Source organism: Hypanus sabinus (genome assembly GCF_030144855.1).
Source record: "Hypanus sabinus isolate sHypSab1 chromosome X2 unlocalized genomic scaffold, sHypSab1.hap1 SUPER_X2_unloc_4, whole genome shotgun sequence".
Taxonomy (NCBI): Eukaryota; Metazoa; Chordata; class Chondrichthyes; order Myliobatiformes; family Dasyatidae; genus Hypanus; species Hypanus sabinus.
This window is the reverse complement of record NW_026779004.1, coordinates 720,275-746,675: the sequence shown is the minus strand read 5'-3', so window position 1 is coordinate 746,675 and position 26,401 is coordinate 720,275. Positions and strand designations below refer to the sequence as shown.

Genomic DNA, 26,401 nt, shown 5'->3' with positions numbered 1-26,401 from the left:
GAACATCCTACACTACAGCTGAATAGCCCAAGCTTACTCACTCTTTGCTTTTAACCCAGGCCCCCAGTCCTGGTAACATCCTCCTGAAGCCTCCTGTCCAGTGTAATGACATCCTCCCCATATTCGGGAACCGGAAATGCAGACAATACTCCAAGTGTGGTCTATCATCGACATCAAAGGCCTTGCTGAATTTCATGTGGACAGTGTGGAGTAGGCTGATGAATACAGGACTGAAGGTGTTTTTTAGATTGGGACAAGAAGGGCGGCGTGGGAACTAAATTCTGAAGGAAGACAGTGTAAAAAAAAACTTTGCGTACAAGAACGGCGAGACTGCGCAGGACAGCGCGGAGAGTTTAAAAAGATGACCACCCTATACAGCGGGCAGCGGAGTGGGTGGCAGCAGAGTGTAGGGCTTTGGCTCAACTGGCTCAGGCGGTAACGGGAAGAGGCGAGAGCGAGGCACCGACTCTTTTTCTCCCCTTGGTAAATCGGCCCGTCGGACAGGGGAACAGCAGGGCACATTAGCGAACGGTTTAAAAAGTTCGTGTGTCTGGGGAAGTAAGTGGGTGAGTAGACCTATCTTTCTTTGTTTCATTCCTGTAGAATTAGGTAGCATGTCTGCAGGGTCAGTGCTTTGTTCAGGGTGTCAGATGTGGGAATCCTGGGTGACCTCCAGCCTCCCTGATAGCCACATCTACACCAGGTGAACCGAGATTCAGCTCCTCGGAGACCGTGTTAGGGATCTGGAGCAGCAGCTTGATGACCTACTGCTTATTAGAGAAAACGAAGAGGAGATGGACAGGAGCTACAGGGAGGTAGTCATCCCTAGGCTACAGGGGTCAGAAAACTGGGTGACTGTCAGGAGAGGGAAGGGAAATGCCCGGATAGTGGAGAGCACCACTGTGTCTGCCCCCCTCAGCAACAAGTATATCGTTTTGGATGCTGTTGAGGTGGATGACCTGACAGGGGACGGCCACAATGACCGGGTCTCTGGCACTGAGCCTGGCGCTGTTGTGCAGGAGGGAAGGAGGGAGAAGAGGAATGCGGTAGTCATAGGGGATTCCATAGTCAGGGGAACAGACAGGAGATTCTGTGAGCCTGATAGAGATACCCGCATGGTGTGCTGCCTCCCAGGTGCCAGGGTACGGGATGTCTCGGATCGGGTCCAGAATATCCTGAAGGGAGAGGGCGAGCAGCCAGCTGTCTTGGTACATGTTGGTACCAATGACATAGAGAGGAAAAGGGAGGAGGTCCTGAAGAGAGATTTCCGGGAGTTCGGAATGAAGCTGAGAAGCAGGACCTCCAGGGTAGTAATCTCAGGATTGCTACCTGTGCCACGTGCTAGCGAGGGCAAGAATAGTAGGATCAGGCAGATGAATGCATGGCTGAGAGACTGGTGCAGGAGGCAGGGCTTCAGATTCTTGGATCATTGGTATCTCTTTAGGGGGAAGTATTAACTGTTCAAAAAGGATGGGTTACACCTGAACCCGAAGGGGATCAATATCATAGCAGAAATGTTTAATAGAGCTGTTTGGGAGGGTTTAAACTAATTTGGCAGGGGGGTGGGAAAGAGGTGACATAGGATCGGAAGGTGCAGAATCTTTATGGGTTGAGCTAAGAAATCGCAGGGGTAAAAGGACCCTGATGGCAGTTATCTACCGGCCTCCTAACAGCTGCAGCGATGTGGACTACAGATTACAACAGGAAATAGAAAAGGCTTGCCAGAAGGGCAGTGTTATGATAATTGTGGGGATTTTAACATGCGAGTGGATTGGGAAAATCAGATCGACACTGGATCTCAAGAGAGAGAATTTGAAGAATGTCTACGAGATGGCTTTTCAGAACAGCTTGTTGTTGAGCCCACTACGGGATCAGTGGTACTGAATTGGATATTGTGTAATGACCCAGAGGTGATTAGAGAGATTGAGGTAAAGGAACTGTTAGGTGGCAGTGATCGTAACATGATTGAGTTCACTGTGAAATTTGAGAAAGAGAAGCAGAAATCCGATGTGTCGGTATTGCAGTGGAGTAAAGGAAAATACAGTGGCATGAGAGAGGAACTGGCCAAATTTGACTGGAAAGGGACACTAGCGGGAGGACAGCAGAGCAGCAGTGGCTGGAGTTTATGCGAGAAGTGAGGAAGGTGCAAGACAGATACATTCCAAAAAAGAAGTAATTTTCAAATGGAAAAAGATGCAACCATGGCTGACAAGAGAAGTGAAAGCCAAAGTAAAAGCAAAGGAGAGGGCATTCAAGGAAACAAAAAAATAGTGGGAAGACAGGGGATTGGGATGTTTTTAAAAGCTTACAAAAGGAAACTAAGAAGGCCATTAAGAGGGAAAAGATGAACTATGAAAGAAAGCTAGCAAATAATATCAAAGAAGATACCAAAAGCTTTTTCAAGTATATAAAGAATAAAAAAACCGGTGAGAGTGGATATAGGACTGATAGAAAATGATGCTGGAGAAATTGTAACGGGAGATAAGGAGATGGCTGAGGAACTGAACGAGTATTTTCATCAGTCCTCACTGAGGAAGATATCAGCAGTATACCGGCCACTCAAAGGTGTCAGGGAAGAGAAGTGTGCGCAGTCACAATTACGACAGAGAAAGTACTCAGGAAGCTGAATAGTCTCAGGGTAGATAAATCTCCAGGACCAGATGGAATTCACCCTTGTGTTTTGAAGGAAGTAGCTGTGGAGATCGCAGAGGCATTAGCAATGATCTTTCAAAAGTCAATAGATTCTGACATGGTTCCGGAGGAGTGGAAGATTGTAAATGCCACTCTGGTATTTAAGAAAGGGGCAAGGAAGCAAAAAGTAAATTATAGACCTGTTAGCTTGACATCGGTGGGAGTCAATTGTCAAGGATGAGGTTACGGAGTACCTGGACGCATATGACAAGATAGGCCATACTCAGCATGGTTGCCTTAAAGGAAAATCCTGCCTGACAAACCCATTGAAATCTTTTGAGGAGATTACAAGTAGGCTGGACAAGGGAGATGCAGTGGATGTTGTGTATTTGGATTTTCAGAAGGTGATTTTGACAAGGTGCCACAAATGAGGCTGCTAAACAAGATAAGAGCCCATGGAATTACGGGAAAGTTACATATGTGAATTCAGCGTTGGCTGATTGGGAGGAAACAGAGAGTGGGAATAAAGGATCCCATTCTGGTTGTCTGCCAGTTACCAGTGGCGTTCCAGAGGGGTCCGTGTTGGGGCCACTTCTTTTTACGTTGTATATCAACGATTTGGATTATGGAAAAGATGGCTTTGTGGCTAAGTTTGCTGATGATACAAAGGTAGGTGGAAACTCCCCCACCTGAGGAAACAGAGAGTCTGCAGAGAGACTTGGATAGATTTGGAGAATGGTCAAAGAAGTGGCAAATGAAATACAATGTTGAAAAGTGTTGGCAGATTATTATTTAAGTGGAGAGAGAATTCAAAGTTCTGAGATGCAACGGGACTTGAGGGTGCTCGTGCAGGATACCCTTAAGGTTAGTCTCCAGGTTGAGTCGGTGGTGAAGAAGGTTGACATTCATTTCTAGAGGAATAAAATATAAGAGCAGGGATGTGATGTTGAGGCTCTATAAGGCAATGGTAAGATCTCACTTGGAATACTGTGTGCAGTTTTGGGCTCCTTATTTAAGAAAGGATGTTCTGACATTGGAGAGGGTTCAGAGCAGATTCACCAGAATGATTCTGGGAATGAGAGGGTTAACATGTGAGGAACATTTGATCACTCTTGGACTGAACTCCGTGCAGTTTAGAAGAATGAGGAGGAACCTCACGGAAACATGTCGAATTTTAAAAGGCATGGACAGAGTGGATGTGGCAAAGTTGTTTCCCATGGTGGGGGAGTCTAGTACGAGAGAGCATGACTTAAGGATTGAAGGGCGCCCACTCAGAACGGAGATGCAAAGAAAATTTTTTAGCCAGAGGGTGGTGAATCTGTGAATTTGTTGTGGCAGTGGAGGCCAGGTCATTGGGTGTATTTAAGGCAGAGATTGATCAGTATCTGAGTAGCAAGGGCATCAAAGGTCATGGTGAGAAGGTGGGGGAGTGGCACTAAATGGGAGAATGGATCAGCTTGTGATAAAATGGCGGAGCAGATTCGAAGGGCCAAATGGCCGGCTTCTGCTGCTGTGTCTTATGGTCTTATTTGAATGCACCAGTATACGTAATAGGGATCTTGTAGTACAGGTAGAGTTTGACAGGTACAAACTTGGGCAGGTACGACTTTGATCGAAGGAATAAAGGCATAGACAATTCTGTAAACAGGGCGAAATTCAAAAATCAGAGGTGCAAACGGACATGGGTGTCCTTGGGCAGGATTCCCTGAAGGTTAACTTGCAGTTTGTGTCAGTGGTAAGATTGGCAAAATCAATGCTTGCTTTCATTTCGAGAGGATTAGAGTACAAGAGCAAGGATGTAATTCTGAGGTTTTATAAGGCATTGGTCAGACCACACTTGGAGTATTGTGAGCAGTTTTGGGTCCCTTCTATCGGAAATCATGTGCTGGCATTGGAGGGGGTGCAGATGATTCACCAGAATAATTCCATGAATGAAAGAGTTAACATATGAGGAGTGTTAGATGGTTCTGGGCCTGTACTCACCGGAGTTTAGAAGAATAGCTGATTTATCATCCCTCTCAACCCTATTCTCCAGTCTCCTCCCCATAACTTTTGAGACTCTGACCAATCAAGAAGTTTACTTATTAACTCCTGCATTAAAAATCAAACAGGAGAAAATCTGCAGATGCTGGTAATCAAAGCTACACGGGTCCTGGTGAAGGGTCTCGCCAGATCTCTCTGACACCTGTCTGGAGAGAGTTGATGTTGGGAGGATGTGGGTGGGTCGAGAACGGTGAGCACAGCCTCCGACTATAGGGATGTCCATTTAGGACAGAGATGCGGAGGAATTCCTTTATCCACAGGATAGTGAATCTGCCACAGGCAGCGGTGGGGGCCAAATAATTGAGTATATTTAAAGCAGAGTAACACAAACAAATTGTTGGGGGAACAGCAGGCCGGTAAGTTTCTATAGAAACGAGTAAACAGTCTACGGTTCAGACTGAAACACTTCATCAGGACCTGTGTTGCTTAAGGGTTCCTGCAAATTCATCCCCTGTCCTAATGAGGGGCTGCGGGGGATGGGGCTCTGGGAAAGGGGACAAAGTCATCCTGATCTGCCATCTTTGCCCCCTCTAGCTTCTCATTACGTCTACACACACAGATCACCCACAGGGTTTCCACCCCACCCCCTCCTGGTTCAATCTGCCATTCATCTCTCCCCTACCGGTTCCCATCATCACCTCCTTTACTGTTTCAAACCATCACACTGCCCCACTTCCCACTCACAAATGAAAGTGAACATTGTATGACGGGCCTGTTCCTGTGCTGTACTGCTCTATGTTCTCTGTTCCCAGTTTCGGAGAATGAGAGGAGATCTCATGGAAACACAAAATTCTTTCAGGGGTCAACAGGCAGGAGTGAGCGAGGATGTTTCCCCTGTTCAGCGGAAAACCCTTGTGGAGACATCTGCTTTTGTCGAATCAAAGGTTCGTGTCGGCCACCCGACCGCGCCTGAGATCTCCACCACCCCCCGATCCCCGGGTCCCACTGCCCGAGTCTCCCCCCGATCACCGGGGCCGCGCTGTCCGAGTCTCCCCCCGATCCCCGGGGCCGCGCTGTCCGAGTCTCCCTCCGATCCCCGGGGCCGCGCTGTCCGAGTCACCCCCCGATCCCCGGGGCCGCGCTGTCCGAGTCTCCCCCCGATCCCCGGGGCCGCGCTGTCCGAGTCTCCCCCCGATCCCCGGGGCCGCGCTGTCCGAGTCACCCCCCGATCCCCGGGGCCGCGCTGTCCGAGTCTGCCCCCGATCCCCGGGTCCCCGCTGTCCGAGTCTCCCCCCGATCCCCGGGGCCGCGCAGTCCGAGTCTCCCCCCGATCCCCGGGACCCCGCTGTCCGAGTCTCCCCCCCGATCCCCGGGACCCCGCTGTCCGAGTCTCCCCCCGATCCCCGGGACCCCGCTGTCCGAGTCTCCCCCCGATCCCCGGGGCCCCGCTGTCCGAGTCTCCCCCCGATACCCGGGGCCCCGCTGTCCGAGTCTCCCCCCGATCCCCGGGGACCGCGCTGTCCGAGTCTCCCCCCGATCCCCGGGGCCGCGCTGTCTGAGTCTCCCCCCGATCCCCGGGGCCGCGCTGTCCGAGTCTCCCCCCCCCCCGATCCCCGGGGTCGCGCTGTCCGAGTCTCCCCCCGATCCCCGGGACCGCGCTGTCGGAGTCTCCCCCCGATCCCCGGGGCCGCGCTGTCCGAGTCTCCCCCCCGATCCCCGGGGCCGCGCTGTCGGAGTCTCCCCCCGATCCCCGGGGCCGCGCTGTCCGAGTCTCCCCCCCGATCCCCGGGGCCGCGCTGTCCGAGTCTCCCCCCGATCCCCGGGGTCGCGCTGTCCGAGTCTCCCCCCGATCCCCGGGGCCGCGCTGTCCGAGTCTCCCCCCGATCCCCGGGGCCGCGCTGTCCGAGTCTCCCCCCGATCCCCGGGGCCCCGCTGTCCGAGGCTCCCCCCCATCACGGGGCCGCGCTGTCCGAGTCTCCCCCCGATCCCCGGGGCCGCTCTGCCCGAGTCTCCCCCCGATCCCCGGGGCCGCACTGTCCGAGTCTCCCCCCGATCCCCGGGGCCCCGCTGTCCGAGGCTCCCCCCGATCCCCGGGGCCCCGCTGTCCGAGTCTCCCCCCGATCCCCGGGGCCGCACTGTCCGAGTCTCCCCCCGATCCCCGGGGCCCCGCTGTCCGAGGCTCCCCCCGATCCCCGGGGCCCCGCTGTCCGAGTCTCCCCCCGATCCCCGGGGTCGCGCTGTCCGAGTCTCCCCCCGATCCCCGGGGCCCCGCTGTCCGAGTCTCCCCCCGATCACCGGGACCGCGCTGTCCGAGTCTCCCCCCGATCCCCGGGGCCCCGCTGTCCGAGTCTCCCCCCGATCCCCGGGGTCGCGCTGTCCGAGTCTCCCCCCGATCCCCGGGGACTCTCTAATTCTCTGCTTCTCCCCCCAGTCTCTGTCACCCTGGATGTGGAAACGGCGAATCCGCGGCTCGAGGTGTCTGAGGATCGGAAGAGTGTGAGACGGACCTGGACCCGGAGGAATCTCCCTGACACCGGGAAGAGATTCACATACTGGGATTGTGTGCTGGGATCGGAGGGATTCACATCGGGGAGACATTACTGGGAGGTGGAGGTGACGGGGATTCGGTTCTGGGGTCTGGGAGTCGCCGCAGAGTCTGTGGAGAGGAAGGGACGAGTCAGTCTGAGTCCGGAGACCGGATTCTGGGTCATCAGGCGGTTTGGTGACGTGTTACATTGGGATTGTGACGTGTCCGGTCGCCCCTCCCCCGGGTCCCGTCTCGCTGCCGGTCCCATCCCCGGGAGGGTGGGAGTTTATCTCAGTTACGAGTCCGGGACAGTTTCATTTTACAACGCGGAGACCAAGTCCCATCTCCACACCTTCACTGGGAATAAATTCACGGGGAAACTTTATCCTTTCTTCCGGACCTGGGGTGCGAACCAGTGGCTGAGAATCTGCTCCGGTTCCGCTCCGGGTCTGTAAACGGGTCGGGTCCCGGGACCGGCGTCAGGAGTAAAGTCCCTGTAAATATAAATGTGCGGAGAGTGCAGCTAAATACGTGGCTAAGGAGATGGTGCAGGAGGGAGGGCTTCATGTTTCTGGTCAATTGGGCTTTGTTCCCGGGAAGGTGGGGCCTGTTCCGACGGGACGGTTTGCCCCTAAACTGGGCGGGGGGGGGGGGAATAACATTCTTGCGGGTAGATTTGCCAGTGCTGCTCCGGGGAATTTAATCTAGATTTGCAGAGGGAGGGGAACCAGAGTGTTAGAGCAGATAGTCAGGTGCAGGAGGATAAGGAACATGAGAGGACTGCATGTATAAACGGAAATGATAAAAAAGCAGATGATATACATATTCTCAGGTACATCTATTTCAATGCACGGAGTATTGTCGGTAAAACAGATGAGTTTAGGGCTTGGGTTGACACGTGGGATAACGACATTACTGCTATTAGTGAGAAGGGCCAATTTTGTGGAAATGAAAAAGGATCTAGGAAGAGTGGATTGGGATAAGTTTTTTTTCTGGCAAGGATGTGTTCAGTAAGTTCACAGGCATAAGAAATTAAATAGAGATTAGGTTGGAAATGTTATAGCAACTTCATTTAATTCAAAATCGAGAGGAGTTGCAATTTCGGTTAATAAATCTTTACCAATTAAAATACAAAATGTAATAATTGATTCTGTGGGGAGATACGAGATTATACATTGTCAAATTTTTTCAGAATTATGGAATTTTATGAACATTTATGCACCAAATGAAAATGATGCAAAATTCATACAAGAAGATTTTTTGAACTTGGCTGACGCAAATGATAAAATATTAATAGGCAGAGATTTTAATTTTTGTTTAGATCCAGTTTTGGAAAGGTCAACTACAGTTGTTACAAAATTAAAAGAAATAAAACTAACTTTATCATTAATGAAAGATTTAAACCTGATTGATATATGGAGGAAAATTAATCCAAGAGAAAGAGATTATTCATTTTATTCAAATAGACATAAAGCTTAGATGGAGATTTAATACAATTTTATTAAAACGTCAAGATTTTTGTGATTTTATGAAAAAACAGATTCAATTTTTTTTGGATACAAATTTACATTCAGTTGAGGGTAAAATTGTATTATAGGAAGCGATGAAAGCATATTTAAGGGGTCAGATTATAAGTTATACATCTAAAATTAAGAAGGAAAATTGGGAAAAGATATAAAGTTAGAAAAAGAATCTCAAAGATATATGACAGAACAAAAACAAAGACAACTTGTTAATAAAAAACTACAATATAATATCGTACATATCGTACAGAAAAAGTAATTATGAGAACTAAACAGAAATATTACGAATTAGGTGAAAGATCACATAAAATTCTTGCTTGGCAGTTGAAAACAGAACAGGCTTTTAAAACAATAAATGCAATTAGAACAAGTGTAAATAAGGTTGCTGATAAACCTTTGGAAATTCATGAAACTTTATTTTTTTTTTATATACTGAACTATATCAATCAGAATCACAAAATAAGATTACTGAGATGGATAAATTTTTATCACAAATAACCCTTCCGAAATTTAATTTGGAAGAACAGAAAGGATTAGATATGCCCTTTACATTAAAAGAGGTTGAAGAAGCTGTAGGATCACTTGAGAGTAACAAATCCCCAGAAGAAGATGGTTTTCCTCCTGAATTTTATAAAAAAAATTAAAGATATATTAATTCCTCCCTCTATGGAATTAATATACCAAGTGGAAAGAATGCATAAACTCCCACAATCTTTTTTAACAGCGATCATAACTGTATTGCCAAAAAAAGAGATCCTCTAAAACCAACATCATATAGGCCTATTTCTTTGTTGAATACAGATTATAAGATAATAGCAAAAATTTTATCTAATAGAATATCTAAATATTTACCAAAATTAATGCATATGGATCAAACAGATTTTATTACAATCAATGGATAATCTAACCTGGTTACTTAGTATAATTCATCTGGCACAAAAAAGAGAGGAAATGAGTGTGGCATTTGCTTTGGATGCAGAAAAAGCATTTGATAGATTGGAATGGGATTTTTTTGTTTAAGGTATTGGAAAAATATGAGCGAGGAAAATCTTTTATACAATGGATTAAAACCTTAAATACTAATCCTCAAGCTGAAGTAGTTACAAATGCTCAGATTTCAACACCATTTTGCTTAACGAGGTCAACTGGACAAGGCTGCCCGTTATCACCTGCTTTATTTGTATTGGCAAAAGAACCATTAGCTGAATTAATTAGAACAGATTCAGATATTGGCGGTTTTAGAGTTAATCAAGAAGAATATAAAATTAATTTATTTGCTGATGATGTTTTGATTTATTTTACAAACCTATTACAATCTTTGCAAAGATTATCTTTTAAATTGGAAGAATACGGGAAAGTATCAGGGTATAAATTAAATTGGAATAAAAGTGAAATTTTACCCCTTACAAAAGGAAATTATAATCAATGTCGATTAGTAACTCAATTTCGATGGTCAATAAATGGGATAAAATATTTAGGTATCAGAGTTGACAATGATGTAAAAAATTTATATAAACAAAATTATTTGCCATGATTAAAAAAAAATAAAAGAGGATCTTGATAAATGGATGATGTTACCAATAACATTAATAGGTAGAGTTAATGCTGTAAAAATGAATATATTCCATAGATTGCAATATATATTCCAAACTTTACCAATACAATTACCGCAGAAGTTTTTTCAAGAACTAAATAAATATGTAAGGAAATTTCTTTGGAAAGGAAAGATGTCAAGAATATCATTGGAAAAATTGAGATGTAAATTTGATTTAGGAGGGTTACAACTTCCAAATTTTAACAATTATGATAAAGCAATTCAACTTAGATTTATTGCATCTTTTTTTGATGAAAAAAAAACCCGGCATGGATTAGAATAAAATTAGATAAGATAGGAGAAAACATACCAGAAGATTTTACATATAAATGGGAATCCAAATTGATACGGGAAAAAAAAAGAATCTCCTATATTAAGACACTTGAATGATTTATGGAATAAGGTAAATATGGACGATAAGATAAAGAAATCTTTATTAGCAAAAATAAACTTTAATTCAAAATAGGCTTATTCCTTTTACAATGGATAATAAACTTTTACATAATTGGTTCCAAAAGGGGATTAAATATATATGTAATTGTATTGATGTCGTTTGAGCAATGAAAAAATAAATATAAAATATCAAACAACACTCTTTTCTCTTATTTTCAATTAAAGGACAATTACGAGAAAAGCTGGGTCAAACAATGTTGATGCCAAAACTTAGTGAAATAGAAATATTAATTCAAAAAGGAAAAATTTAAAAAATTACATCTTGTATGTACAATTTGATTCAAAAACAGACTGAATCTGGAATTCATAAATCAAGACAAAAATGGGAAACTGATTTGAATGTTAAAATTGTTGGAAAAAGTTGGTCAAAATTATGTTCTGATAGTATGATAAATACAATAAATGTTCAAATTAGATTAATACAATATAATTTTTACATCAATTATATATAACACCACAGAAAATAAATAGATTAAATTCAAATATGTCTGACCAATGCTTTCGATGTAATCAAGAAATTGGTACTTTTTTACATTCTACTTGGTCTTGTTTTAAAATTCAACCATTTTCGATATATCTGACTTTTATTGGAACAAAGTACTGGAGTTCAACTCCCAAATAGTCCAATATTATTTTTATTAGGAGATATTGAAGGGACAATACCGAAAATTAAATTGAATATATATCAGAAAAAAATTATAGATATTGATTGGCAGTAGCTAAAAAAGTTATCGCAATTACTTGGAAATCTGAGTTATATTTAACTATGGATTATTGGAATAATGAAATATATAGTTGTATTCCACTTGAAAAAATTACATATAATCTAAGAAATGAATATGATATATTTTTCAAAATTTGGCTCCCATACCTACAAAAGATAGGATTAAATATATAGGTCCTTTGAAGATAAAATTATAATGTAATTGGGGAAAGTAAGAATAAATATTAAAATTATTTTGAACTCCATGGAGCATGTGGGTATCCTCCAATATCGAGGCAATCTTTTTCTTCTTTATTTCTTTCTTTAGATAAGGGTTAAGGTGGGGATGGGGAGGAGGACTAATATTATTTTTCTTTTTCTTACTAATTTTTCATTACATTTATTCTTTGTAATTTTCTAAAAATTTAATAAATAAATAAAAAGAGCATCTCAGTAATCCAACAGCCCACTCACCTTTGCTACCCTTTATGTTATTTCCTTACGTTTAACACAATTATTACGTGCCTTTTCCAGCTCAAACTGTGAATTGATTTAAAGTCAGTCCCATAATTTAATAGCTTTTATTTGAAAACTATCTACCCTCGCAAAGATTGTACTGAAGACTGCATTTGATTTTTCTTCAGCCTTGTACGCTTCACATTGAAATAGTATGTGTTTCGACGGTTTCATAATGACAAAATGTACACGACACAGAATGAAGTTTTCCAATTAGTTACAAGGCATAATTAAGCATAGTGTGGATATTTCTGTCATGTGAATATCATTCCTTCCCTTGTTTTAAGCCCTTCTTCTATAAACCCAACAGGTTTATGTATTCTGGAAAGGTGTCTGTCTTTACGTCCATTATCCTACGTCTTGCCATAAGCCCCTAATTCTTAACACTACCAACCCTTTAGCTTCTAATTTGCTAAGTGGAAGGTCTATATCCACAGCTTAACATTTAACAGCTTTTGGTGCTAAACAGTCAACATCATCATTTCCCTCAACAGTGTGATATGCAGGCCCCATAATGTGCAGACATATAAATCAAACTTTATATATGAAATACCGTTTGTCAAGTTTCCAACAGTCAATCTGACCTACTGCCAGAATGACCTGTTTAAGACTCATCAAAACTGAAATGTATTCTGAGCAAATTATAAGGACCAATTTCCTCCATCCACTGTAAGCCTAAACTGTTGGCAAAGAATTCTGCTTTCTATGCTGATAAATGGCTATAAGTCATTTCTTTATCATTACCTGCTATTCAGGCACACAAAAACAGCCACACCAACATCCCCAATTAAATTATCTTTTGATTCATCTGTAAAAATGGTTACTGTATGATAATAACTTTCATTAATATACTGATGACCAACAGACTCTCAGGCAGAACCGAATCCGATCGTGTAAAAAGTAAAATCACCTGAAGTCAATGGAAAAAACAATGTGGGGTTACAGAGAACGCTACAGTGGGACATACTGTGTCATCAAATACACCCATATTCGCAGCATGGTAAGAACCCAGCCACCCAAAACAAAAAACACTCTTCTAGTGATGTTCCCAACCGTCCTCTAGCACAACTTTAACAGGATGATCATTTCCTTGACCCGCAAATTAATCCAGTATGTTGACATCAACTTGAACCTCTGTTACTTTGAGGGCAATTGTCCCATTGCAATCAGTAAAGCCAAAGCAGGAGACAACATTACCGCACCAGAACACAATTAAAAGTCTGTAATTGTATCACATACAAACACTTTTAATTTGAAGATGAAGGTGATCCACAAGCCACACAGACATAATCATGAACAGATCAAATTAAACAAATATAATTGGTCAACAAAGATTTTCATGTTGCACCCAAGAATACCCACATAGATGTCTGAGGAGATTTAAAGCTCCTTTATATTTATCAATTATTTTACTGACAGGTGCTTCCCCATCAGCTTATTATTCATCCACATACTGAGAAATCTTACCACTGACACTTCCTCGAGACATTAATCCCATAAGTTAAAATCAAGTGCAAGTCTATTAATGCTGTTTGTAAACCACGTAATGTGTTTTAACGACTGAAAGCTTACAATCCTCATCAATCTGCCCACTGTTTGATCTATTAATTGTAAATTGCAGTTAATACCTCAAATCCATAAAGCTAAGTCATCTGTATATTGTGATTTACCCAGGGAATCCCATTTTCCCATCTCACAGAAAATATCATTAATCATAATATTAAATAATGAAGGGCTACAAATACTGCCTTGTGGGATTCCATTCTCTATCTCATAGACACAAACATGCCGACCGTTACTTGGACAGTCCATACAAAAAAAAACTCAGAAAAAAATACAATGACCCCCTTACTCCTAATTTAATCAAAAGTCCTTTCTTCCATATCATTTCCCTTTTCAGTCTCAATACTGCTATTACAACATCTTTATTTAATTGTGCTTTCCGAATATCATCTTCCAAACCTAAAACTGAATCTAATGTCATTTCACACTTCCAAAATCCACTCTAATAAAACATTTTATCACCACTCTTTCCAAAATATAACTCAAGCGCTTGATTACCATACATTCCATAAGTTTACATAAATGAGACTTTCACGATATAGGCCCTTAACTAGAAGGATCAAATGGGGATCTACCAGGTTTTCAGGCACTACTATTTCCATTTTCCATGAGGAAAGTGGATGCACAATTCAAATATTTAATATTTTACAAATGCAAATTATATACAATTACAATTTCAAATATCACTCTTTCCTGGAGACACCTGACCTGCATTATTAATAGACTTCTTAAATTCATACAAAGAAATCTCTCCATCTGTGATACTATCATTGCTGCAGCAGACTTCCAACACATCAGGGTATTCACTGAAAAAACATATCCCTATATTGTTTAATTTCTTCACTTAAATTATCCTGATTATGAATCTCTGCAAATGACCCAGCCAGTAACCCAACCTTCCCTGTTTCAGTAACAATCATTTTGCCCTCAATAATCAACACAGGAATATTATGATCCCCACAAATCCCCCCATTTTCTAAATCATATCCCAAACAATTCCAAGTTTGATATCCCTTCCAATATTATCTCCATATAACCTCCAGTAAATCACCTCCTTCCTCACCACGGCCTTTGCCCTTTTATTGTTAATAATGTAACTCGGAGACTGATGCACCATCACATAAAAACTCACATTTCTCCCAATTTGCTTCCTGTCCCGTTATAAATCCAAATCCAAACTCATAAAGACAGGAAGGCTGACTGACGTTCACATAAACTAATCACCCTCCGAGTTCCCATTTGAGCGACAGGCACTGCAGCCAATGACAGCAGGCGTCAGTGTTAGGTCTGAGCTGCGATAGGCTGGAGGAAATCGGCCCTTGACCAGCCCCTCCTCTTCCGCTCCGTCGCCATGGCGGAGATCAGCGAGTCGCTTCTGTCGGTGTCGCCGGCCTCGGCGCCCACAAGGACGGGTGTGATTCCCCTTCGCGCCTCGGTGGGTCTGTTTCGGTGGCGTCTGTGGTGGCTGACGAAACATGCTTTGTCAGGGAGCGAGCGAGGACCAATGACTACAACTCCCAGAAGGCCCCACTGATGACGTTGTGGTGTTGTTTAGGGGTAAGGTATAAAAGCAAAATGGAGGAAAATGTAATGCATTACGTTTTCTGGACTGTGTCGTGCCTTCAATAAACAATTAAACTAAAAGAGAGATTCCAGCGAGAAATAGATAGAACATAGAACAATACCGCACAGTACAGGCCCTTCGGCCCACAATGTTGTGCCGACCCTTAAACTCTGCCTCCCAATCTTAACTTCCTCCATATACCTGTCTAGTTGGCACTTAAACTTCACCAGTGTATCTGCCTCCACCACTGTCTCGGGCAGTGCATTCCACGCACCAACCACTCTCTGAGTATAAAATCTTCCCCCTTGAACTTCCCTCCCCTTACCTTAAAGCCATGTCCTCTTGTATTGAGAGTGGCGCCCTGGGGAAGAGGCGCTGGCTGTCCACTCTATCTATTCCCCTTAATATCAACTATACCTCTATCATTTCTCCTCTCATCAGCCTTCTCTCCAGAGAGTAAAGCCTTAGCTCCCTTAATCTCTGATCATAATCCATACTCTCTAAACCACACAGCATTCTGGTAAATCTCCTCTGTACCCTTCCACAACATTCTTATAGTGAGGTGACCAGAACTGGACAGAGTACTCCAAGTGTGGCCCAACCAGAGTTTTACAGAGCTGCATCATTACATCGCGACTCTTAAACTCTTATCCCTCGACTTATAAACGTTAACACCCCATAAGCTTTCTCAACTACTTTGTCTACATGTAGCCCCAGCTCCCTCTGCTCCTCCACACTTCCAAGTATCCTGCCATTTACTTTGTACTCTGCCTTGGAGTTTGTACTTCCAAAGTGTACCACCTCACACTTCTCCAGGTTGAACTCTATCTGCCTCTTCTCAGCCCACTCCTGCATCCTATCAATGTTTTTCTGCAATCTTTGACAATCCTCTTCTCTATCTGCAACATCACCAACCTTTGTGTCTTCTGCAAACTTGCCAACCCATCCTTCTACTCCCACATCCCGGTCGTTAATAAAAATCACAAAAATTAGGGATCCCAGAATTGAAACTTGTGGGACACCACTAGTCACAACCCTCCAATCCGAGTGTACACCCTCCACCACAACTCTCTTTCTGCCGGCAAGCCAATACTGAATCCACCTGGTCAAACATTCCTGGGTCCCAGACCTTCTGATTTTATGAATAAGCCTACCGTGTGGAACCTTGTCAAATGCATTACTAAAATCCATGTAGATCACATCCACTGCACTACCCTCATCTATATGCCTGGTCACCTCTTAAAAAATCTCCATCAGGCTTGTTAGACACGATCTGCCCTTCAGAAAGCCATGCTGACTGTCACTGATCAGACCATGGTTCTCTAAATGCCATCCACCTCTGCGTGTTTCCCATTCCCCAGTGTACTATGACAGGTATATGTAGCTTCAGGTCCCCCGGGCGGGAGGGGGCAAGAGAGTAAATGCTCCGGGGGCCCTGGCCTTCATCCTATGGGGGGGGGGAGAAGGTCTGTCACCCCTGTGGTGAGGCGCCTTGGTGGCTGAGGTGGGGCATTTCCTGTCTCAGGAAATCTCTGAGTTCTGCCCTCAGGCAGTTTCAGGTAAGGAAGGTGCAGAGGGTGGGTTGGTGTGGGCATAATCTGGCTGGGTGGGGCGGTCTGGGTGGTCTTGTTGCAGCTAGATTTGCCCCTGTAATGCAGAGAACGAAGTGAGATTGGGGAGAAAGACGGGGGAGTGGGGAGAGGAAAGAAGGGGGAGTGGGGCCTGTGAGAGAGAGGGAGAGAGGGCAATAGAAGGGAGTGTGGGGACCGGGAGAGAGACGGGGAGTGGATATGAAGAGACGGGGTAGTAAAAGAGAAAAGGGATTGTAGGGGGAAAGAGAGAGAGAGAGAGAGAGAAGGGAGAGTGTGGATTGAAAGAGGTAGAAGTCCGAGTGGGGAGATGAAGAGAGATGAGGAAGAATAGGGAATAAGTGACGAGTAAGGACCAGTGTGTTGTGGAAGAGGGATTCCGGAGAAAGGGGAGTACAACAGTGTCACTCCACTCTTCAGGAAGCGAGAGAGGCAGAGGGAGGGAAACTGAAGGCCAGTTGGTCTGACCTCAGTGTTTGGGAAATGTTGGATTCGATTGTTAAGGATGATGTCTCAGTGCTCTTTGGGCAAATGATAAAAAGGGCCGTAGTCAGCATAGTTTCCTGACAAATCTGTTGAAATTCATTGAAGAAATAACAAGCGGGATAGACAAAAGACAATCGGTTGATGTTGTGTGTTTTGAATTTCAGGCCTTTGAAAAGGTGGCAGACATGAGGCTGTTTAACACGCTACGAGCCCATGAAATTACAGAAAGAGTCTAGCACAGATAAAGCAGTGGCTGATTGACAGGAGGCAGAACGTGTGAATAAATGGAGCGTTTTCTGTCTGGCTGCAGATGTCCAGTGGCATTCCACAGGGGTCTGTGATGGGACCGATTATTCTCTGCTATATGGCAATGACTTGGATGATGTATTTGATGGTTTTGCTGCAAAATCTGCAGAGGAACAGAGATGGAGGGAAAGGTAGTTCTGAGGACGTAGAGAGGCCACAGAAGGAGCTAGACAGATTAGGATTGGAAACGGCAGATGGTATTCAGAGCATTCATTTCATGAGGACTGAAAGATAAAAGCAAGGACGAAATGTTGAAACATTAAAAAGCTCTGGGGAGGCCTCACTTGTAGTATTTTGAGCAGGTTTGAGCTCCTTGTCTCAGAAAGGATGTGCTGAATCTCGAGGGGGTTCAGAGGAGGGGCACGAAAATGGTTCCAGTATTGAACAGGTTGTCATATCACCATTGATGTCTCTGGGCCAGAATTCAGAAAAATAAAGGGTGAACTCGTTGAAGGAGGAGCCTTGATAGAGTGGAGGTGGGCAGGGTTTTTCCTGTGATTGGTGGGTCTAAGACCGGATGAGACATGAGGGCATCCTGTTAGAACGGAAATGAGGAGGAGTTTCTTCAGCCAGAGTGGAGAATCTATGGGATTCTTTGCCACAGGCAACGGTGGAGGCCGAGTCTCTCTGTACATTTACTACAGATGGTCATATATTACTGATTGTTCAGGGTGTTAAAGGATACGGGGAGAAGACAGGAGATTGGGTCTGTTGCGAAATTGGATCAACCAGGATGATATGGTGATATATTGAAACAGAGTGGATGGGCCGAATGACCTAACCAGCACCTCATGGTCTTATGGACTTTCTGCCTTTTGAACACTTCTGTCTCTTTGGGATGTGTATATCCTGCGCTTTCTGAATTGCTTCCCGAAATTCCACCCATTCTTGCTTTGACATTATCGGTGCCAAAGGTCTTTTCCAATCACTTTTGGCCAGCTCCTCTCTCAGGCCTCTGCAGTTTCCTTCATTCCACTGCAACACTGCATCTACGTTGTGCTTCCCCTTCTCAAATTGCAAATTCAATCCCGGTTCATTGCATCACGCCCTAACCAGAATAGCAGATCCCTTAGTGCAGTGGTCCCCAGCCACCAGGCCGCAATGCATGTTCTACCGGGCCGCGAGGAACCGAAATGATTTGGCGATAGTGGGGTTAACCACGAGCTGCTCTCTGAAGCCACCTCGCAGGCATTCTAGAAATTCTCCCCCGGGGCATCCAACCGGGTTTTCCCAATCGATTTGTGTACTGAAATCCCACATGACTACTGTAACGTTGACCTGCTGACTTGCATTTCTATCTCCCGTTGTAGTTTGTAGACTACATTCTTACCACTGTTTGGAGTCTGCACATAACTTCCACCAGGGTTTTCTGTGTATTTGCAGTTCCTCAGCTCTCCCCACAACGACTCAGCACCTTCCGACCCTATGCCGGCTCTTTCTGATGGTTTGATTTTGTTATGTTTACCAACAGGGCCACGCTGTCAGTGATGCCCAAAACCTCATGTATGCCAGTCTGCAGCTCTTCCTCCTCGTCAGTTTGCACAATGCGCGCATTCAAATGTAATACCGTCAGTCCTGTGTTCAGCCTTTTAGATTCTGTGCGTCTTTTCCATTGCAACTCATCCTGTCGACTGCCAGGTTGCCCGATCAGCAGCCTCTCATTGCCGGCAGTCTCACAACATTCTGTCTCTGTCTACAAACCAACTACCTCATCCTCGGCGGTAGCACATCGGTTCCCAAACCCCTTACCTAACTCACAAAATATCTTTTCAGGGCCTGCTGACATTTTCTACCTGTCATTGGTGCCAATATTTACCAACAAGTCTGGTTGCTCGCCCTCCCCCTTTAGAATGCCAGGGACCTGATCGGAGTCATCCCTGTCCCTGGCAGCTGGACACATCTCACCATCCGGGTGACTCTATCGCCAGCACAGAACCGCTGGTCGTTGGTTGACAACAGGAGGGACTCTAACCCTGTTACGGCGGAGGGAGGATCGGGTGAGAGTTAATGTTCTGGAAATGGAGGGGTTGCCTCATCGATCAGAGGGAATGAAAGGTTGGAGAGGCTTCAGTTGTTTCCTCTGTAGCGATGGGGGCTGAGGGGAGACCAGAGGCAGACCGAGGCTGAGTAGAGATCTGAGAGAAGAGAACCGACATCGTTTGTTCACCAGGTGAATATCTCAATTCCCAGAGGATTTCAATGTGAGCGTGGGACAGTTCAGAGATGATATTTACCTGTGCCCCAGTACTCAATTCTGCTCCACAGTTCGTTCGTGTTCTCTCTCTCTCTCTCTCTCTCTCTCTCTCTTTATAAATATACAATTCCTCATCTCATCTTTTCCTCATCCATACTCTTTTGCACCTTCCCACTCCCCACTCCTTCCTCCAAACATTCTTCCCGACACAGTCACTAACCTGCATCTTTCCCTTATTGTCTCTTACTCCGTTTATGCCTAACCTTTCGCTTGCCTCTCGTTTACTCCCCAATTCCCCCTTTGCTGTAGCTTGCTGTCTCCGCCACCCACCCGTCCAGACCAGCACCCCTCCCTCACCCCGCACTGTGATGACGGTTTTACACACTCAGTGGATTACAGATGTTGTATAATTTCTCGTCGGTTGGAAAGATTCAATGTTCTCTCAGAAGATAAAGGCTTGTGGTTTCTGGGAGAGGCCTGTTTGTTTCCGTTTAGTGTGCTGCAGAATAGGCGGTGGAGGAGTGTGGAGAAGGGGGAGAGAGGGTAATTGAGGATGTAAGAGAGGGGGAAGAAGAGGGGAAAGGAGAGGGGTAGAGAGAAGGGAAAGAGAGAGGGAGAGAGTGACAGGCACAGAGAATGGGGGGGGAGAGGAGAGAGAGTACGAGAGAGTGACAGGCAGAGTTAGGGTGGGGGGAGAGAGAAGAGAAGAGGAGAGATGAACGTAAATTGGGACATTTGCTTTAAATGAATCAAGGTACAGTGATATCTTTTGATTCGCATCCCGTCTATAAAGAGCAATTCATCACCTCGAGACTGGGAGTGCGGGGTCGCGAAATGTGAGGGGGCAATTAATTAACAACGAATCATACAGACCAATTAATCACAACACTGGATTAGGCAGATTGTGAAGTTAGTGGTCCATCTCTCAGGAAGTCAGAATGTTCGACGTTTGTGGGGTCTTTGATAATGCGGACTGTTTTATTGAGGCAGAGAGATGTGTAAACAGTGTTCACAGTTTCCATGATGTACTGAACTTGTTCACAGCTCTCTGCAGTGTTTCCGGTGGTGGTCAGTGCTGTTGCCGTGACAACACGACTAGTTTCCGCACAGGATGTGTTCTGTAAAAATAGATGATGGTCGTCCAGGAGGAGCCGACTTTCTTCAGCCTCTGGAAGAAACAGAGATGCCGCTGAGCTTTCTTGGCGATAGTGTCCTTGTGGCTGGACAAGGACAGGCTGTCAGTGGTGTTCACTCTCAGGAGATTGGAGCTCTCAACCCCCTTATCCTCTGCTGTTGATGTAAACAGGAATGTCTGCATCGCCCCGGCTGACTTCCTGTTGTCAGTAACCAGCTCTATTGTGTGGGTGAAATGGAGGGGGTGGGGAGTGTTGATACCAGCTCTCAAAGCTCTCCAGCTCCGACCCGACACGCGGGTGGAGAAGGTTTACAGGAGTAAATTCCAACCGTGTGAAAACAGCACTGGCTCTGTGAACATGGGTGGATCTGTCCAGACGGACTGAAGGGTCTATTTACGCGCTTTCCCCGAATCTCGTCCTTCTCTCTCACTTTTCTCACTCTCACCTTCCTCTCTCTAGTGTCTCTCCGCTTCTCCTCTCTCATCCCAAACTCTACTATCCCTCCTCCTCACTCTCCTCTATTACTCCCCACTCCCTCCGCCTTACACCACGCTCACACTGACCCCTCACCCTCTGCTTACTCCCTACCTTCCTGAATCCTGCATCACTCATATGAAACATATTCCTCCCGCGTCCTCCTCATCCAGCCGAAAGGCTTTATCTGCTGTCGCTTCCGCAGGACACGGATTTACTCAAATTCCGGTGACTCTGATTCACTGTCAAACCCTCAGCGGAGAGGGTGGGAGAGGGCGAGGGGAAGTATCAGGACATTGGGAAGAGGGAGAAACAGTTGAGGGAATTGGGAAGGGGGCGAGGGAGGAGGGAGATTAAGGGACGACGAGATGTGGGAAGAAGTAAGTGTGTAGAAGGAAGAGAGATAGAATGGGTGAAGAGCTCGGGGGAAGTTGAGAAGCAGGAGATACCGGGAGAGCAAGTTCACTCTCACCCTCTCCATCTCCCTCTCCCTATACGTCTCTCTCTCTCACTCCCACTCCTTTCTCTCTCTCCCTCTCCCCCTCTCTCTCTCTCAAACTCCCTCTGTCTCTCTCCCGCTCCTCTTCTCTCCCCCTCTCCCTCACTCTCCTCTCTCTCTCTCTCACTCTCTCTCCACACCCCCTCTCTCCCCCTCTATTTCCCTCTCCCTCTCACTCTCTCTGACTCTCTCACTCCCTCTCTCGCTGTCTGTGTCTGTCCCTCTCACTCACTCTCTCCCCATCCTCTCTCTGTTCCTTACTCGCGCTCTCTCTCACTCTGTTCCTCTCCCTCTATCTCTCTCCCTCTCTCTGCTTCTCCCTCTCCCCCCGTTCGTCTCTCTCTGCCTCTCTCTGTCACCCCCTCTCTCTGTTCCTCACACGCTGTCTCTCTCACTCTCTGTTCCTCTCTCCCACTCTGTTCCTCTCTCTCACTCTCTCTCTCTCTCTCTCTCTCTTTCTCTCTCTCTCTCTCTCTCTGTTTCTCTCTGTCTCTCTCCCTCTCTCTCCCCCCCTCTTTGGCCTTCCCTCTCTCCCCCTCTCTCTGTCACCCCCTCTCTCTGTTCCTCACACGCTGTCGCTCTCACTCTCTCTCTGTCTCTCTCTCCGTCACTCTCTGTTCCTCTCTCTCTGTCTCTCTCCCTCCCTCTCCCCCTTCTCCCTCTCACTCTCAGTGTACTATAAAGGCACGGATGGAGGAAAAGATATGCAGTCTGGGAACAAGGCGGAGCAGGGGTCACTGACCAAAGCCAATGCCGATACAATTAATTGCTGACTTGGTCAGTTTCACTCCTCGCTCTCCATCTCTGTCTAACTGTCCGTGGCGGACAGATGTGACAGAGGTGAGGAGAGAAAGAGAGTGAGGTAGAGATATGTTAAGAGACAAAGGGTAGACTATGGGGGAGAGAATGGGACAGTGCGGGTAGGTAGGTTGAAGAGGGTGAGAGTGGGATGAGCGAGTGGGTGCAGTGAGAGAGGGTGAAGAGAGGCACCGAGGGAAGGGGGAAGGAAGGTGGAGGCTAAGAACGTGAGCAGCGATAGAGGGTGGGCAGGCAGAACCATTTTATGTGAAATCTGAGCAAACAAGAGAAGAAGAGCGGGAACAGGGGTGGGAAGGAAGGAGTGGACCAGCGTGAAAGTGGGAGAGATGGAGAGGGCTGGAGTGGAGGAGAGTGTGGGAGTGATTGCGAGAGTAATACAGGGGAGAGGTGTGTGTGTGTGTGTGTGAGAGAGAGAGAGAGTGATAAAGGGGGAGACAGAGAGACTGCAATGAACAGTTGGGGTGAGAGAGGGACAGAGAGAGTGAGCACGTGGGAGAGATGGGTAAGAATGGAGGAAGGGAGAGACGTGCAGGAAATGGGAAAAGAAAGGGGCAGAGAGGAGGAGGTGTAACGGAGAACACAAAATGCTGGAGGAACTCAGCAGTTCAGGCAACCTCTATGGAAAATAATAAAGAGTGGACGTGTCGGACCGAGATCAGCAAGCTGAGAGGATTCTATCAGTGGGGAGTAGGAACTGTCGAGGATGCTGCGGGATTGTTTGTCAGATTACAGTAAGTGAGAAGTACAATATATAATGAAAAACACAATCCCAAGTCTAAAACAAAGAGTGAAAGAATTGATAAAGGAACAAGTGATACGAACAATCTACTAAACAAATGTAAACAGAGCACAGAATCATTGATCTGAGAGAGGGGTTGTAGAGAGGATGAGGGGAAGAGTGGGTGAGACTTGAGAGGGGTGGAGAAAGGGGAAAAGGGAAGGGTAGAGTGAGGAAAGAGAGGGGTGAGAGTGAAAGAAAGAACGTGGGGAGAGAGGATTCAAGTGTAGGAGAGTGAGGTATATTGGGGAGGAAAGAGTGAAGCAGAAAGTTGCGGGAGTGTGAGGAGAGAGTGTGGAAGAGGGGAGGAGAGTGAGTGAGAGAGGAGAGAGTTGAGAGAGGGGAGGGAGAGAAGAGAATGGTAAGGAGTAAAAGAGGTTTGTAGGCTAGAGAGTGGGGAGGGGGGAGGGACAGAAATGGATGTGTATGGAGTGGGAGGTGCCTCACCTCATCTTGCCCTGATGACGGATTCTGCTTTTCCTTTTGCTAAGGCAGACGTTGATGGACTTTCGATCGGTCAGGACATGAAAGGATACAAGGCGAAGGCAGGAAAATGGAGCTGAGAGGGAAAATGGATTTACCGTGATGAAGTGGCAGAGCAGTTTTGATGGGCCAAATGGCCTAATTCTGCTCCTGTCTCTCATGGTCTTATGGTCCAAGAGCAGCCTCTCATTCAATTAGAGCAAGAGCAATGAACTGGTTCTGGACTTTGGAGGAGGAAACAGGAACCCATGAGGCAATCCTCATCGGGGCTCAAAGGTGGAGACCTTCAGCAAATTTAAATTCCACAGTGTCAACATTTCAGAGGATCTGTTCCGAGCCCGGGACACAAGTGCAATTACACGAAAGCAGGAACTGTCTGTTCCTGCTCAGAAGCTTGAATGGATTCAGAATGACATCTAAAACCCTGACAAACTTGGACAGATGTGTGGTGGGGAGCATGTTCAGAGGTTGCATCATGGCCTGGTATGGAAACACCAAAGCCCCTGAAAGGAAAATCCGATTAGAAATAGTGGATATGGCCCAGCACATCACGGGTAAAACTCTCCTTACAACTGAGCACATCTCTGAGGGCTGCTGTCACAGGAAATCAGCATCCATCATCAAGGACCCCCACCACCCAGGCCATGCTCTCTCCTCAATGCTGCCATCAGGAAGAAGGTGCATGAGCCTCAGGAGCCTCAACCCCAGGTTCAGGAACAGTTATTACACTCAACCAACAGGTCCTAAAAAAGAGGGGATAATTTTACTCAAATTAACTTGCCCCATCACTAAACCATTCCCACAACCGATGGACATGATCAACAACTCTTCATCTCATGTTCTTAATTTTTATTTCTGGGTTATTTATTAGTTTTATTCTTTTGTATTTGAATTTCGTTGTCTTTTCCACATGGTTGTTTTGTTTGTCCTTTTGTGGGCGATCTTTCATTCATCGTATAATGGTTCTTGAGTTTACTGAATTTACAATATAATCAAATCCCAGGATTATACTTGGTGACATGCGTATACTTTGATAATAAATTTACTTTGCACATTTTAAATTGTACATTCCAATTTGTAAATAACTCTGAAACACAAGAGCGGGTTGTGAGCTCGGTCTGCTGGGTAAATTATTTTGTTCTGATCTGAATGGTCGGCCCAACACTGTGACCCATCCTTCGAGGCACACCAATTACTGGAAATATTACTGCATCCAAAACCCTCAAATGCTCTGTCTCTCTGCTCAAGTGTGCAAACACACGTAGACACACACACACACACACACTTAAAAATGTCGACAATCATACCAGCGCCCAAAAATACCTGGGTGACCTGCCGCAACGATTATCGCCCAGTGATGCTCACTACTGTGATGAAGTGCTTTGAGGGGTTGGTCATGGTCAATCAACTCCTGTCTGTGTGCAGGGACCCACTGCAATTTGCCAACCGCCACAATCTGTCAAAAAATACTGGCTCAAACTCAGCCTTAGATCACCAGGATAAAAGCAATTTAGGCTGCTGATATCAGCTCAGCATTCAACACAATCAGACCCTCAATTGTAATCAACAAGATCCAAAACCTGGGCCTCTGTACCTCCTTCTGCAACTGGATCCTCACCAGGAGACCCCAGTCTGTGTGGATCAGAAATAACATCTCCTCCTTGCTGACAATCAACACCGGCACACCTCAACGATGCGTGCTCAGCCCACTGCTCTACTCTCTCTACACCACGTCTGTGTGTCCAGGCTTATCTATAAACTTGCCGATGACACAACTATTGTTGGTGGAATTTCAGATGGTGACGAGGAGGAGTACAGGAGGGAGATAGATCAGCAAGTTGAGTGGTGTCGCAGCAACAACCGTGCACTCAGCATCATGAAGACAAAGGAATTGATTGTGGATTCAGGAAGGGGAAGTCGAGGGAACACACACCAGTCCTCATCGTGGGATCAGAAGTGAAAAGGGTGAGCAGTTCCCATTTCCTGCCTGTCAACATCTCTGAGGAACTATCCGGGGCCCAACATATTGATGCAGTTACAATGAAGGCACAGCATCGGCTATATTTCATTCGGAGATTGAGGGGAATCGGACTGACACTAAAGACACTTGCAAATTTCTAAAGATGCACCGTGGAGAGCATTCTAACTGGTTGCATCACTGCGTGGTGTGGAGAGTCCTCTGCACAGGATCGGAAAATGCTGCAGAAAGTTGTAAACTCAGCCAACTCCTTCATGGGCACTGGACTCCACAGCATCCAGGACACATTCAAAAGATGATGCCACAAAAAGAGGGCATCCACAATTAAGGACCCCCATCACCCAGGACATGCCTTTGTCTCATTGCTACCATCAAGGAGGATGTCCAGGACCCTGGAGACACACTCACTGGTTCAGGAACAGCTTCTTCCCGACTGTCAGATTTCTGAATGGGCAAAGAACCCATGAACATCCCCATCCCCATTTTCCATCTCGTTTTGAACTACATTTTAAATATAATTTTACACATTCTAATTGTAATCAGTAGTTTCACCACATATGCCAGTGATATTAAACCTGATTCTGATACACAAACACACACAG

General features: G+C 45.8%; 1 protein-coding gene across 3 annotated transcripts in view; it reads left to right on the top strand.

The window, feature by feature from the left end:
- LOC132385898 (E3 ubiquitin-protein ligase TRIM39-like) overlaps window positions 1-24,875 on the top strand; it is a 33,078-nt gene extending 8,203 nt beyond the window's left edge. Inside the window, exons 6-9 of one of the 3 annotated variants that reach the window (XM_059958138.1) lie at window positions 5,427-5,558; window positions 7,046-15,050; window positions 17,297-19,435; window positions 23,834-24,875. In XM_059958138.1, the coding sequence (XP_059814121.1) occupies window positions 5,427-5,558; window positions 7,046-7,596 (683 nt within the window). In that variant the 3' untranslated portion in view covers window positions 7,597-15,050; window positions 17,297-19,435; window positions 23,834-24,875. Of the gene's footprint in view, window positions 1-5,426; window positions 5,559-7,045; window positions 15,051-17,296; window positions 19,436-23,829 lie in introns of all 3 variants that reach the window. The other 2 variants (XM_059958137.1, XM_059958136.1) reach the window with 2 other exon arrangements.
- The last annotated feature ends 1,526 nt before the right edge of the window (window positions 24,876-26,401 follow it).